This window comes from Octopus bimaculoides, chromosome 3, assembly GCF_046866305.1.
Source record: "Octopus bimaculoides isolate indiv1 chromosome 3, ASM4686630v1, whole genome shotgun sequence".
Classification (NCBI taxonomy): domain Eukaryota; kingdom Metazoa; phylum Mollusca; class Cephalopoda; order Octopoda; family Octopodidae; genus Octopus; species Octopus bimaculoides.
The window spans coordinates 96,154,131-96,169,766 of NC_142930.1; the positions used below are offsets into that span (position 1 = coordinate 96,154,131).

A 15,636-nucleotide genomic window follows, 5' to 3' on the forward strand; every position below is an offset into this window, starting at 1 on the left:
ATCATTACCAGCATCGCCTTACTGGCACTTGTGCCGGTGGCATGTGAACAAAACATTCGAGCGAGGACGTTGCCAGTGCCGCTGGACTGACTCCTGTGCAGCTGGCACGTAAAAACACCATTTGAGCGTGGCTGTTGCCAGTACCGCCAGACAGGTGCTTGTGCCGGTGGCACATAAAAGCACACAGCTGTAGAAACTCTGCCAGATCAGATTGGAGCCTGGTGCAGCCATCCGGTTCACCAGTCCTCAGTCAAATCGTCCAACCCATGCTAGCATGGAAAGCAGACATTAAACGATGATGATGATGATATATATATATATATATATAATGTATATATATATATATATATATACACATGTATGTGTATATATATATATATATATATATTTATCATCATCATCATCATCATCGTTTAACGTCCGCTTTCCATGCTAGCATGGGTTGGACGATTTGACAGAGGACTGGTGAAACCAGATGGCTACACCACGCTCCAATCTGATCTGGCAGAGTTTCTACAGCTGGATGCCCTTCCTAACACCAACCACTCCGAGAGTGTAGTGGGTGTTTTACATGTATATATTTTGGAACTAAAGATACAATATCCCTGCATATCTCATGTCTATTTTCATTCCTCCACTCCACTCTCTATTTCATATCTTATCTAGATTAACTATTGTTTAACCATCTTCTTACACCATCTCTGATGAAGGTATATATATAATATATCCTGGAAACAGCTGTAAGACCTATTTACCTTGGATTTTTATCTCATTCTGTTAATTTTTTATATATATATGGAAACGAAAAGTACACTCCACTCAATACTATGCTGAATACTTTTTTCCCGTTCATTAAAACCAATGAATACAAACACACATAAGGTACTGATGTGTATGTTCCAAGTGGTTTGACAAATAGAGATCAATATGATTAAAGCATGGCTGCAATCTAATGACTGACACCAGTAAAAGTGTAGACATGAGTGCACGAATGCATGCACACACACACTTGTGGACTTTCATCTTTCCATGCTTGTTTAGGAAAATAGATGGGTTCTGTGTTTGACCAATTGTTACAGCTGGATATCCTTCATACAACTAACTACTCAATCATAAAATAGCAAATCAGTAAGATAAACTGGAGTAAGCAAATGCTTTGCTTAGAGACACAAAATACTGTCTTGGCTTAAGTTGTAAAGTTTGAATTTGCAAGTGTATGGTCTGTAGGCAATCCTGCTTAACTTTATAAGCATTTTGTTAGCTTCAATTTTTTTCTGAATGTAGATAATCTGTGTGTGTGTGTGTGCACACGCGTGCGTGTGCGTGTTCTTTTTTTAAATGAAGTCTTCAAAGAAAAGAAAAAGAGATAAAACACATACCAGAAACATGTAATCGAGTAAATTCTTGTAAAAGTTTATAGCATTTGGTATTGTGAGAACTATCCTCTGGATCAGTTGTTCCCAGTTGGTTCATCCATTTAAACAGATATTTACGGTAAATCTTAGTGATTTTCTTGAGACATACTATTTTGTCACCTGTAACATGGAAAATTAAACAAATTAATACTAGCAACTACACTGAAAACCATGAACAGCTATTGTTTTGAAATTGATTTTCTTATGTAAATATACACTTAAAAGCATATTGGGTGTTTTCCACTTGCCAACTTACAATCTTCAAATTAAATAGATAGAGAGCTATTAATTTCACATAAAAGTCACAAGAAAAAAAAAAAAAAACCGAAGTGGTGACTCTATTGATGTCTCCTGAAGTACATATTGGGAAGGCAGTAAAAAGTAAAAACTAAAATTTGTCTAAAAAAACAACAACAAAGATTGGAAGTAAATACTGTTAAAGATTGAAGTTAATAAATACTTTACTTATTTAAAAAAATGTTTCATTAGATAAAAGATTAAGGTTAATATATTCAAGAAATCCACAAACCTTCAAGTGGTACATTCTGCAATTGGCACCAACAAATACACACTTCAAGATATGTTTCTAAACAGTCCTTAGTCAAGCCATCTTCCAGAATCCAGTCAACAAAAACCTGATCTAAATTTGGATTAAATTTCATCAAAATCTGAACCAGGTTTAAATGATCTGGAGGTTCCATAGTGAGGAAATATTTAAATGTTTTGGCAGAGCACACTAAACAGTAATATGGTTTGAAAAGAAGTAATCTTGTAAAGAGTCCCATCAACAGTTTAGAGGATTTCAGGAGATGAAAAATAATATTTACATTTGTTATTTCTAAGTCCATATTTTTATTATTTGTTAATAAATGATTCAGTAACTTCACTAAAGTTTCACCAGAAATATTCAAACTATCTTCATAAATTACACTATTCTTTGGGGATTGAACAAAAATAGTAATAATTTTTTGGATGGTAATAAAATCAAGAGTATCAACAAGGTTGCTTATATTTTTAAAAACATCTGCTTTAATAACTCCTTTTTTCTTGGACTGCTGACATAAGTTATTTAGAGACTGAAGTATTTTCAGGCTATAAACTTCTGGAAGGATCTTTTTTTTCTTACTGGATACCTTAGATAAAAGACAAAATATCTGAACTAATTCATCAGTAACAAGATTCTTGATAAAACTGTAAGTTTCACTGGTGCATTTAGATTCTAAGGAATTTTTATCAAGAAAGAAAAACCAATACAGCAAAGAACTTTGAGATGAGAGAATATCAAGGACTTGCTTCAAGAGGTCTCCTACTGGAGTCTTCTGCATTTGAAAAATTTCAAAATCTTTCAGAGCAAACTGTTCTAAAGGATTTACAGAGGAATCCTTTGAAAGTTCCTCAAATAAATGATTTAATATTTTCTTGATAATTTTGAAATAAAGTTCTAAAGTTTTTCTGGCATCAGGTAAAACTTCAGTACCCTGTAAAAATGAAAAAAAATTCAAAATTAAACACCATAGTTAAATAATAAGTTTCATTTTTCTGCAGTCTATAATGAAAGGTCATTTATTGCAAACAGTGAGGAGCCTATGTTAAGCTGAATAGGATTATAACTTAGCACGATATTTACAACGCAGGTATTATCAATCAAAGTTCAGTCCTCAAATCCTTTCTCTTCATCCAAATCTTGAGACTATTACACCCAAGTTCAATACTCACAAAATTGCTACATGTAGATTTGATTAAATGGAAAAGAATTTGCAACTAAGACCAGTTGGACTGACTACAAGTCTACAACTGAGAATAGTCCGATCAGAAGGCGAACATGCTGAAGTCTTAAGGCATAGGTTAGTTGAAAGGTTCATAAAAATCCCATTAGTATCAACTTCAGGAAGAGAGAAAGAAGTCAAATATTTTGCTTTGAATTTGCAATGTTAATTTACTTACATACATTTAGATTTTGTTTAATTGGAAGTACAAAATAGATTTACAAACCTTTTCAAGACAGCTTAATGAAACTTTAATATAAAATAGATTCTGATTGAAGGCCCTGAATGTTTCAGTAACATTTAAGGAGTTCAATGAATCCAGTAGTATCTTTATGAATTTTTCACTGTTAATGCAGACAGAAGAATTTCGGTAGAATGTTTTAAACAAATTTGAAAATGTTTCTGTTTCAGCAGTTTCAAGGTCAACAGGATCGGTTTTTATCTTCAACTGAAAATATGAATTATATGATTGATTTAAGAAGGATTAAAATTTAGGTACAGAAACAGGCTTTGAAACAATATTGAAATCTAACTGTTACTTACTTTTGTGTCTGGTAAGATCGATCTGATATAATTAACAATTCTTTTATTCATCCACCAGAGGTCTTTGATATTTTTGTTGAGCACAAAAGAACAAAGAGCCAGTGGATCCGACTGAGCATGGAACAAATCTAATAACACAGATCTTAAGAAATTTTTCAAGGCTGAAAATAGAAAGGTTAAAATCAGAAGAAATTTCAAAACAAATTAAAAAAGAATATTTTGCAACAAGTTTCTGTAGAAAAAATTAAAATATCCATTATAAAAAAAATACTGAACATATAAAAGAAGTTGCTACTTGTTTATAGGAAATACTAGAAATAGCAACCATGTCTCACTAAAATAACACTGCTGCCTTAACCCTTTGAGCCCTGACCATGATGCTCTAATCCTGTGCCCGGGCTCCCAAGCTATTTATGCCCAGTACCGACATGGATGAGATACAAGGCTCTCATAACAAGGTTTTTCCCAGAATTGATTATCTAGAAATATATTTACAAACACATTTGGCTTAAACTCACCATTTACGCTGTCTGGAATGTTTGGGGCCCATAATTTGAAGAATCAGTAGTGTCTGCATTGGCTATTGAATTCATCCAATATGTCCAGCACTTGACTGGCAGTGTAGAGCTTTTGGTTTTTGTGTTTTGATCTTGATGGCTCAGGTTCACTTTCACATATCAAATCTCATTTCATTGTGAAATTTCTCACTATTCCTATAAGAACACACTACCAAAATAATCAGACTGGTCGCAGACATATTCTCTTACTTTCAGATGTAACTGACATTTTGATTGGTCGATCAAAACAGGGTCAAAACATGCATAATCAAGAACATGCTGCCCTCAATGTTTCCACACCACTTTATCAGTGCTACGACATGTGCACACCTAGCATTGCCCCCACTATATCACTCTAAGAGTTAAAAGAAGATGAGGTGGTTATGGCTGGAATACATTCGATCATAAGTAAGCATGATCAGGACAGGTCTAGGGTTAACTGCAAGTACCTAAAAAAAGATGTAGTTAGAGGCAAAGTGAATGTTTTTTGTACCGATTTTATTATGAAAGGAGAAATTGCCCAAGTATGTGTGTAGTCTAGTGATTGAAGCAAATAAAATAGTATTTCATAATGATACAAAAAAAAAGCCCCACTTAAGAACATTATCCCTTATATGGCAGTGAGCTGGCAGAATTGCTAGTATAGGCGCAAGAGTGGCTGTGTGGTTAGTAGCTTGCTTACCAACCACATGGTTCTGGGTTCAGTCCCACTGCGTGGCACCTTGGGCAAGTGTCTTCTACTATAGCCTCGGGCCGACCAAAGCCTTGTGAGTGGATTTGGTATACGGAAACTGAAAGAAGCCCGTCGTGTATATATGTATATATATATATATATATATATATATATATATATATATACACTTTTCAGCTGTATCTTCCTACTTGTGTAGAGTCGCTCAAACTTTCCAAAAAAGGGAGCGGGATACACCGGAGTAAGCACATGAAATGTGCAACAAAGTGGAAAAAAGCATATTACTCTACCTCTGGTATTTGAGTACTCTTTTTTCCACCTTGTTGCACATTTCATGTGCTTACTCCGGTATATATATATATATATGTGTGTGTGTATGTGTGTATATGTTTGTCCCCCAACTTCGCTTGACAACAGAGGCTGGTGTGTTTACGCCCCCGTAACTTAGCAGTTTGGCAAAAAGAGACCGATAGAATAAGTACTAGGCTTACAAAGAATAAGTCCTGGGGTCAATTTGCTCGACTAAAAGGCGGTGCCCAAGCATGGACGCAGTCAAATGACTGAAACAAGTAAAAGAGTATACCAGGTGAAATGCTTAGTGGTATTTTATTCATCTTTATGTTCTTAGTTCAAATTCTGTCAGGTTGACTTTACCTGTCATCCTTTCAGGGTCAATAAAATAAGTACCAGTTGAGCACTGGAATTGAAGTAATTGACTTAACTATATCTGGGTAAGAGTATAAAAACTGCACCCTTCTGCCAAGCCATGTTGAGCCTGTGTAGCAGAGTAGGTCCATCAAACCAATGGTTTCAAGCTCAAATTCATGACCTGCACATCAGACCGTGATTGGTGGAGAAAACATGCTGAGGCCTTTGTCCTGCAGTGGAATAAACATAGACAATCCAAACCTCAGATTACCAGTTAGTTATCACCAGATGACGAAAATCAGACCAGAAAATACTGATGTTATGTATTTATGTTTGTGTTAGTTACTTTATAATTACAAAACATAATGGAGATGCTGAAGCAAGAATAATAAGAAAAGTTACCAGAATTTTTTGATGCAGGTTCATCCTTAGTCAGATCAGAAGCAATGATAATCAGAGGACTGAATGGTAATCTAGATATTTTTTAAAAAGTAAGAGAACAATAATTGATTAAATAAACAGATGTAATACATGATGATGATAATTTCTTTTGATAAGACTCAAGGCAGAAGATGAATAACCTTTTGAATGCAATTATGTGAATTTGAGTTCAATCCTACTACATGGCATTTTGGCCAAGTGTCTTCTACCATAGTCTCAGGTTGATCTTTTCAGTGAAGTTGGGTAGATCTGTTTCTATTTTTGGGAGGTAGTGTTCATTCACCACTTGGTTTTTCGATAACATCACCTAGTCCTCATGTGCATTTAGCAGTGTTAACTCTGTTGCAAACATTGGGAACAGATTTCTGGTCCAAGGATATTGAGATATTAGTACCAACAATTCTGGAAGACTTTAAAAGAATGAAGACTCCTAAATCTCTCATAATGTAACTGAGGAAAAAGTAATTCTCAGTGATTGACTTTTGTTCAGATATTTAGAAATTTAAACATGAGAATGATGTCTCAAGTAACTGTAGTAATTGGCTAGCATACCAAAGTCTCCCTGTGACTGTTTGGCATGCTAGAAATAGCAGCATAATCTTCAAATTTTATTGTATTACCTTCAAAATAGGTGAATATACTGAATAAATTAGACCTGGTTATTAGATGCCAAACACGATGGTCGTAGCTGAGTGTTAGTTGATAAGTGTTATGTAAATGATAATTCATTTTAATAGCATACTTTTGTATGTCTTTCTTACATGCACGGTTTTGCTTGATTGAGGTGGGGGTAAAAATTTAAATTACAATTTTATTTTGCTGCTTAAATTCCACCAATGGACCATGTGTGTGTTACTTTGAAATCATCATTCTATAAAATGTGTTTAAGGGTAGAAAAATATTGAAGAAACATCAATACACATGAGAGTGAAAATGGAGTGTAGTTTGGGTTGTGCTAGAAACAATAGTCAAACTACCCTTGAATTGTTCATCTTTTCCTCTGAAAATATTTACAATTTTTTTTTTTCTTTTTTCACTAAAAAAAAATAAAAAAAGGCGGTGGGGGGAACCAAAGTCAGTCCAGATAGTTATCTATACTGTTCGAAACAGCCGTAACAATAAAATCACATCTTAATTTTTTTTTACTAAAATTAATACTAGTATATTAAAAAACAGCCAAACCTCCCTTAAATTGTTCACCACTTCCTCTGAAAATATTTACATTTTTTTTTCTTTTTTACAAAAAAGGCTCCTCCCATGGTTTTTAATTTTTAAAAAAATGGCCCAAATCTGTCCAGATAGTTATTATTGTAAGGCTTATAGTGTTCCAAACAGCCATAACAACAAAATCCCTTTTTTTTTCCCAAAAAAATTATACCAGTATATGAAAAAATTTTCCTTCAATAAATAATGTTCTTATATTAATGTATACAGAATAAACTGGGTTTTCCAAATAGCAAATTAAAACTTGAAATGAAAACATTGAAATAAAGAGTGAGAGACTTTGAAAATGAAAATGGAATACTCCACAGTGAATGCAACAAATATTTAAATTTGTGAAAAATTGGAGATCAAAAATTTGATAAAGTTCAGAAATCCAAATTATAGGAAATTTCTTGGAACATGAATTTATAAAAAAATTTCCAGATAGTCAAGCCTTTAATAATTGATTTCTTTTAGTACTTTTAGTAACTGTTACATACCTAATTAATAAGCAGCTTTCTCCATTATAATATAGAAGCAAATTTTAGAAAGAAAAGGATAAAACTTCTTTCATTTACCTGATGCTGTTCTTGTTGCTGTCAGCTACAACAGTTTCAGATTCAGCCTCATTTAATTCAGCTTCATTAAAATCTATTAAACACATGACAAAATCAAGAGATAAAGAAATTTTTCATAATTTTTTAAGTGAATATACAAGTATTATGAAAAAGATAAAACTAGATGGAAAGTAAATAAAATAAAAATAGAAAGAAGTACCCAAATATATATTTAAATAGGAATTGGGAATTTTCTGAAAATTAATTTTAGGCCAAAAGTATGGATTAATCTTTCATTCTGACAAACCAAGAATAAAAGTTGGATGATATACAAGTAAGCTTACTGATGCAATGGTGAACTGCAAGTACTGCTTTTGTGACCACTATGTACCAAAATGAAAATTGGTACTATTTCTACTTTATGATCAAATGAGAGGTTTTAGAAGGACTGTCCTAGTTATAAAACACTTGTTATACATCCAGATTTTCTCAACAATCTAACCATTGCTATCATGTAAATACAATAAAAAAACCAAAAAAACCCAGGAATAAAAATAAGTAGCATGGTTGAACTCAGAGGATTATTCATTTATTTCTCTTACAATGCTACCTTTCTCCTATGTCATGCATTTGTGAACAATAAATAGCACTCGATAAAAGGACTCTTATTCTGTTTAATTTGATATTGGTTTGTCAGTTTAGCAAAATTATTCTCAGTAGTGACCTTACTGGTGCTGCTTCCACATAAAAAGCACCGAGTCCACTCTGTAAAGTGGTTGGCATTAAGAAGGGCAACCATCCATAAAACTATGTCAAAGCAAACCTTGTCAGTGCTGGTGCCATATAAAAAGCATCCAGTTCACTCTATAAAGTGCATCCAGCTGTAAAATCTACGCCAAAGAAGACTGGAGCTTGTCCTGTCAAACCATCCAACCCATACCAGCATGGAAGACAGAAGTTATATAATGATGATGATTATTATCATTACTATTATAACCCTTTAGCATTCAGATTACTCTGCCAAATGTAATACTTATTTGCATAGTTTTAAATTAATCATGCATTATCTCATAGCTTTGAGACTATCCTGATGTGATTATTTTGTTAAAGGACGACATTGTAAGGTAGGTGTGAGAGGCTGGATCTGGCTGGTTTGAACATGAAACTGGAAGAATATATGGGCTGGAAATCAGTTTAAATGCTATAAGGTTAAAGATATTTCACTAATATACTTACTTTCTAAAACTGCATCAAGAAGAGATGTGCTCAGTTTGTCATCTTCACTGACTTCAGTTCCAAGTTTGGGAGCCTTAGCGATCACATTTATCACTTGGTCAATGTGTGTGTAAGGATTTGAAATATAAACCATAAATAAATTTGACACAAACTGGAGTAAAGTATCCCCTTCTTGGCCAGCACCAAAATGAACCAGCCAATCAAGCCATATAAGGATTTCATTTTTCAAACCCGCAAAGAAACCAGTTTTGTAGAGGAGCTGGGTTAAAAAAAAAAAAAACAGATTTTATAAAATGAAGAAAAAAAAAAAAAAAAAAATGCATTGTTTCATTTGACTAAAAATTCTTCAAGGTTGTGTCCCAATACCTTGAATATAGTGGCTAAAATAAACAAAAGATTAACCCCCTTCACCTCTAAATATTAACTGTACATTCCTCACTGTTATGCTTATATGTAAACTTTAATCCAAGAAGATTTTAATCGAATTGTTTGCAAAATACTGTGTGTGGCAGTGCCTGTACTTATCTGAAGAGTAACACAAATTTACCTGACATACTAATGACTTGTTGATTATAAGCAGTTGAGGATCTTGAATGGTTACTAACAAATCCAGAATAATGTGTATGTGAGCTTGCTTCAGATCATTCTAGAAAATAAGAAAGAAAATAGGGTTAAAAGCAAAGACATAAATGCTTCAAAACAAAGTAAATTTTTCATTTTACCACCAGTACTTGCATAATTTTAACCATGAGAATCCTTCCTTACATAATCTGCATTAATGTGTTAAAGCAGATTAGAGGCATGAAGTTGTCCATGTTCCATATAAGAGCAGCCAGCTTCCTAAAGGGAAGGCCCAGTTCATATACCGAATCAGTCAATATAATTATCAGAGCAATCTTTCTGACTTGGATGATTTACATAAAGGAATTATATTATAAACAAAAAGACATGCAAATAAAGTAGCACCAAGCAGATGACACTGCTCAAACAGCTTCAAGTAATACCTCTACTGCAAATATTTAAGCTAGGTTTCCAATCTGATAATTTCCTCCCTGGGTTATTCCCCTGACTTAGTAATGATTAAAAACAGAAAAGAAAAAAATCTTAAAATAAACAGCAGGCTGGCCGGTAACAATTTTTTCTGCAATATATGGATAGTTTATCCTGTTCATGCTATTGAATTAGCATTATCATGTGTTTGAGAATAAACTATTTCTGTATTTTTAAATAAATTTTCTTCTACTGGATTGACAAAATAGTAATTTAAAATTGTTATTTTTAAATAATGTTAATACCTCGTCCAACCCATGCTAGCATGGAAAGCAGACGTTAAACGATGATGATGATGATGACCTTGGGAGAATGGAAGACAAATTAAATTAAATGGTCAGTAGAATGGAAGTCATAAAGAGAAATTAAACAGAACCTCTTTAACATAATACTTTGAAATAGCATATCAGTAGTGAAATGTATAGTAGATTCTCAATCTAAACAAGTTCTTTTGTCATTCCTACTATGTCTCAATCCTGAAGCCCACACTTAAGCATTTCAACAAATGCTATCTTGAAACTGCAAACCTGTCAACTCAATCTTTACCTAAATTTTCCATAAGGACATTACCGTTCGGTAAAAAAAATTGAAAATTAATCTGCACTGATTTTACCAGTCTGGTGTCAGCAAATGTAATGAAAAGGCAATGCAAATATGGATGGCAATTGTGTGGAAAAAATAGTGTGCTGACAGTGAAATATACCCATGAAAAGGAAAACCAAGAAAGATATGATGGAAAGGATAGGGGGGGGGGGGGGGTCAAATTTAAGGTCTCAGGGGATGCAGAATCAAAATTGACAAACATGATGATGATGATGATGATGATGATGACGATAATGATAAAAACAAATATTCTCTTACACTCTTTGCCCACTGTAGACCAATGTCAGCAAATAACTTGAAAAAATATAATTTTATTTTAGTCTGCAATTGAATCTTCAGGTTTCTCTCATCTGACACTGAACAACTATTACCACTGTTGTCTTCCTCAGTAGTTTCCTTGTGTTCTTTCCACAGATTAAAAAGCTTCTGCATTCTACTTATGATTTCTCCAAAGGTGGCATCAGACAGAGAAGAAGGCATCAGAGATTGATAGAGGCAAAATATCTGCATACTGAGTGCCACATGTTCAAGAGGATCAACTTTGTCTGAAAAAAAAAAAAAAAAAAAAAAAAAAAAAGTTTCAATTTTCAAGAAAAAAAAAAAAAAATCTTTTAAAGAAAGAGAAATCAGAAGTAATGTTCATGACAATATTCAGGATGTCAATAATGTCAGAGAGGTAATTCTAACTGGGTGTTGAAACCAGGTTTGGTCTTATGCTCCTGAGAGAGAAACAAAAGCAACTATCACAAAAACTATTTCTTCAATCCTTACTGCAACAACCAAAACTACAAGTGAGAGTATCCACTGTCACAGCAACAGCCATGACCACTGCCACATTCACAATTACTCTCATAAATAACTCTGGTAGCAGTGACTGCTGTTAAACCTGCCACAACAACCACTCCAGTCATATCATAACATTACAAGTCACAGCCACAACTGCCACTTCCATCCTCACAATTATAGCATCAACAATAATGAAGAATAGAAGCAATTTGAAATAGTTTTGAATTTAGCTCATAGATAACTTTTTGCTATTCCTTACAACCACCATTACTTTCACCAATACAACTAGAACATACATAACTTTGAACTTCTACATAATTTAGTTTGTGGATCAGATGTATCAATGCCAAAGAGCAGTATCTTAAAAATGGTGAATTCTTTCTCCCTTTTTTTTTTGTTTTACTGAATTCATTTTAATCGTTTTGTTTAGTCATTTAATTGTAGCCCTGCTGGGGTACTGTCTTCTAGGCTACAATCAGGGTACTTATTTCATGAACTTAATAGATTTTAGTTTAAGTAAGAAATGTATGCAAAGTAAAGCATGAAAAGTAGACTTGAATGGGATCAGTACTCAGAACATAACCAAATACCACAAAATATTTCTTCAACACTTTACTGTTTCTGCTATCTACTCATTATGATGAGATGTTAAATTCTATGCAAACTACTAATGAATTTCAAATAATTTGCCATGCCAATCTCTAATGTATCTAATTCTAGTGTGTTCAGTCAATATGAACAAACTAAACAGTAAAATGAATACCTAACGCTTTAACTTACAACACTGCATTTGATATGGCCTTTCTGCATGATAGATTCATCAAAAGTATAGAATTAGAATAATTGATGAGTCAAATCTAAGGTTTTCCCTAAGCATTCAATTAGATTTTCAAAACCAGATATTTCAAACTGTTTATATGAGCAAACCAACATGTCAGACTTTGAACTGATTCTTCAACTAAAACTAATGACGGAAAATTTTCTTATATTTCAAGAAATAGGAAAAAGTAACCAAACCTGAATAATTTTCTTTAGTATCTGTCTCAGTAAGTTTTGGTTTGTCCATTTTTATCCAACATTGATATATAGTAGAAGTACTTGGAAGCAACTGTTGTGAGGAGCAAAATAAAATTCAATTTCATACACATGCACATACATATATCTATATAAATGTAATAAGAGTAAAAAATTGCAAAGGAAGATGACAAAGGAGTATAGGGAAAACATATAAGACCTGGACATGCATATCTCTCAACAAGGAATAAGCATGTTCAAAATAGCACAAATATTTTTCATGTTAAAAGCCTAACTTATATATATATATATATATATATATATATATATATATATATATATATATATATATACGTGTATATATATGTATGTGTGTGTGTATATATATATATATATATATACTTTATTTAAAAGCAGCAGAAATATAACAAAAGACTGTTACTCTGAGTTTCACGTTCCCGTTCATCGGACAGTTTTGTTAGAAATGGGGAAGGAATAACAATGCAATCGAAAGTAATATAAAATTTTAAACACATGGATTCGTTTGATTGGTCGTTTCAAATAATGGTCATGGATGTGTAATGCACAAACCAAATAAATTTAATATAGATTCATCCTATTTACAAAAATATCTAAGAAAACCTTAAATAGAAAAATGGGCTCAAAATACATATTGTAAATAATTAATTATATTCGAATTAACACATTAAAATCAAATCAATAAAATAAAGTATACGCTGCATTCAAAATAAAATAAAATAAAATTACAATAGCATATACATATACAAGGCTATCCACAACATATATATATCTATATATATATACATATACATCGAAATACACAGATGCATACGCACAGACAATCTACATACATAGGCATATATTTACAAGGCACAGATATATACATGAATACAAATTTACACACATATACACACACACGCATTTAAGTTTGCGCGTAAAAAAACCTATGCACTGGTAACAAAAATTGTATCTTAAGCTGTGGAGTGGAGGGGTAAAGAGTAACGTATCTATAATAACGTTAATAATATAGAAAAGGGGGTGGTGGGGGAATGTGGTTGTCATGAGGAAGGAAAGGAAGAAAGAAAGAGAGAAAAGAAAGAAAGAAAGAGAAAAAAGAAAGAAAGAAAGAAAAAAAGGAAAGAAAGATATCAAGGGAAGAAAAGAGAGAAAGGCTGGGAATAGGAAGGAAGAAGTAGAGAGAGAAAATGAGCAAGAACATATGTATATAGTAAACCTGCATAAAATTTAGATTGCGTATATATGTGTATACAAAAATGTATATAGCATCACGTATATAGATACATATGTTGATATGTACGCAAATACTTACGATCATAACCGTATACATGCGTGTGTACACATTTAAGTATATGTGAGTGTGAACCTAAGCGCACATTCGCATATATAATATAGATGCATGTATGTATAAATAAATATAAGCATATACTCTTACCCATGTATACACAAAAAAACGTACACGCACGAAATCATAACTGCATATGCACAAGTGCAAACCCAGGTCCTATATGTAAGCGCAGGCACACGCATATGAATACGTAAGTGTTGTTACTATACAGACATCTACATAAAAAACCTATTAGATCTCAGTGTATATATGCAGCCAACTTCTTAAGAAACCGCTGGGTGTATAAAAGTTAAAACCAGGCGAAAATACATGCATATATACGTATATGCTATTGTAATTTTATTTTATTTTATTTTGAATGCAGCGTATACTTTATTTTATTGATTTGATTTTAATGTGTTAATTCGAATATAATTAATTATTTACAATGTGTATTTTGAGCCCATTTTTCTATTTAAGGTTTTCTTCGATATTATTTTAAAATAGGATGAATCTAGATTAAATTTATTTGGTTTATGCATTACGCATCCACAACCGTTATTTGAAACGACCAATCAAACGAATCCATGTGTTTTAAATTTTATATTACTTTCGATTGCATTGTTATTCCTTCCCCATTTCTAACAAAACTGTCTGATGAACGGGAACGTGAAACTCAGAGTAACAGTCTTTTGTTATATTTCTGCTGCTTTTAAATAAAGCATATTACTCTACCTCTGGTATTTGAGTACTCTTTTTTCCACCTTGTTGCACATTTCATGTGCTTACTCTGGCCATGATGAAATACCACAAGGTATAGCAAATACGTATTCGCCTTTATATATTTAATCCTTTATATTGAACACTCAATATTTCATCTATTCAATAAGACATATTCCATATATTCAATAAGACATTCAATACTTTATTTCATAGTACCATCCATTTTTATTTTATATTATATATTGTATATTATATTATATATTGTATATTCCATATTCTATATCCCACATTGGTTTTGCAGGAATATAAATAAAACATAAAAAACAGACAGTGTTGGAACTCTTTTAAACAAAATAATATATTCCTCTATACACAATCATACAAAACCCCTTTTTTGTATTTATTTTTACTCGCATATATATATATATATATAGGACAACATTCAGGGGGCTTCCATGGCGTACATGAAGGCTATGGTTTTGGTTCCTGCAATGAGGAGGGAACCAAGCTGCTGGAGTTTTGTGATGCAAATGACCTTATGGTTTGCAATATCAACTTCAGGAAACCTGCCAGTCACCTAGTCACCTACTGCTCTGGCAGACACACTAGCCAAATTGACTACATCCTCGCCAGAAAAAGGGAAAGATGGCTGCTCATAAATGCCAAAACCTTCCCAGATGAAGAATGTACTCCACAACATAGACTAGTAGTTAGTGACTTCAGGATCAGGGCTAAGTGGTTGCCCAGAAGACGACCAGCTTGGAGGAGAAGGGTCTGAAAGCTCAAAGATCCTGCGAATATATATATATATACTATATATAAAACAGAGATGTGTGTGTAATCGCTTTTCACGTGAAATCGACTTCACCAAATGCTTCCATACTTGTAATGCATGAATAATTTGACCTCGGATAAATCTTAGGCTCTTCATTTGATTTTTTTAATTAAAAATAAATAATATTGCTTTATATTTAAGATTCACTTCTTTAAAAAGGTTCCTCAATGTCAACTTCTGGTATTGACGTAACAATGGCAAA

General features: G+C 32.8%; 1 protein-coding gene across 1 annotated transcript in view; it reads right to left on the reverse strand.

The window, feature by feature from the left end:
- Positions 1-15,636, reverse strand: part of LOC106870260 (nucleolar pre-ribosomal-associated protein 1) — a 66,871-nt gene that overhangs the window by 23,586 nt on the left and 27,649 nt on the right. The window contains exons 11-20 of the mRNA XM_089349400.1: positions 12,514-12,604; positions 10,969-11,255; positions 9,605-9,703; positions 9,058-9,316; positions 7,843-7,915; positions 6,023-6,093; positions 3,725-3,885; positions 3,408-3,629; positions 1,945-2,893; positions 1,380-1,535 (exon numbers count right to left, since the gene is read on the reverse strand). Coding sequence (XP_089205526.1) covers positions 1,380-1,535; positions 1,945-2,893; positions 3,408-3,629; positions 3,725-3,885; positions 6,023-6,093; positions 7,843-7,915; positions 9,058-9,316; positions 9,605-9,703; positions 10,969-11,255; positions 12,514-12,604 — 2,368 coding nt within the window. The remainder of the gene's footprint in view (positions 1-1,379; positions 1,536-1,944; positions 2,894-3,407; positions 3,630-3,724; positions 3,886-6,022; positions 6,094-7,842; positions 7,916-9,057; positions 9,317-9,604; positions 9,704-10,968; positions 11,256-12,513; positions 12,605-15,636) is intronic.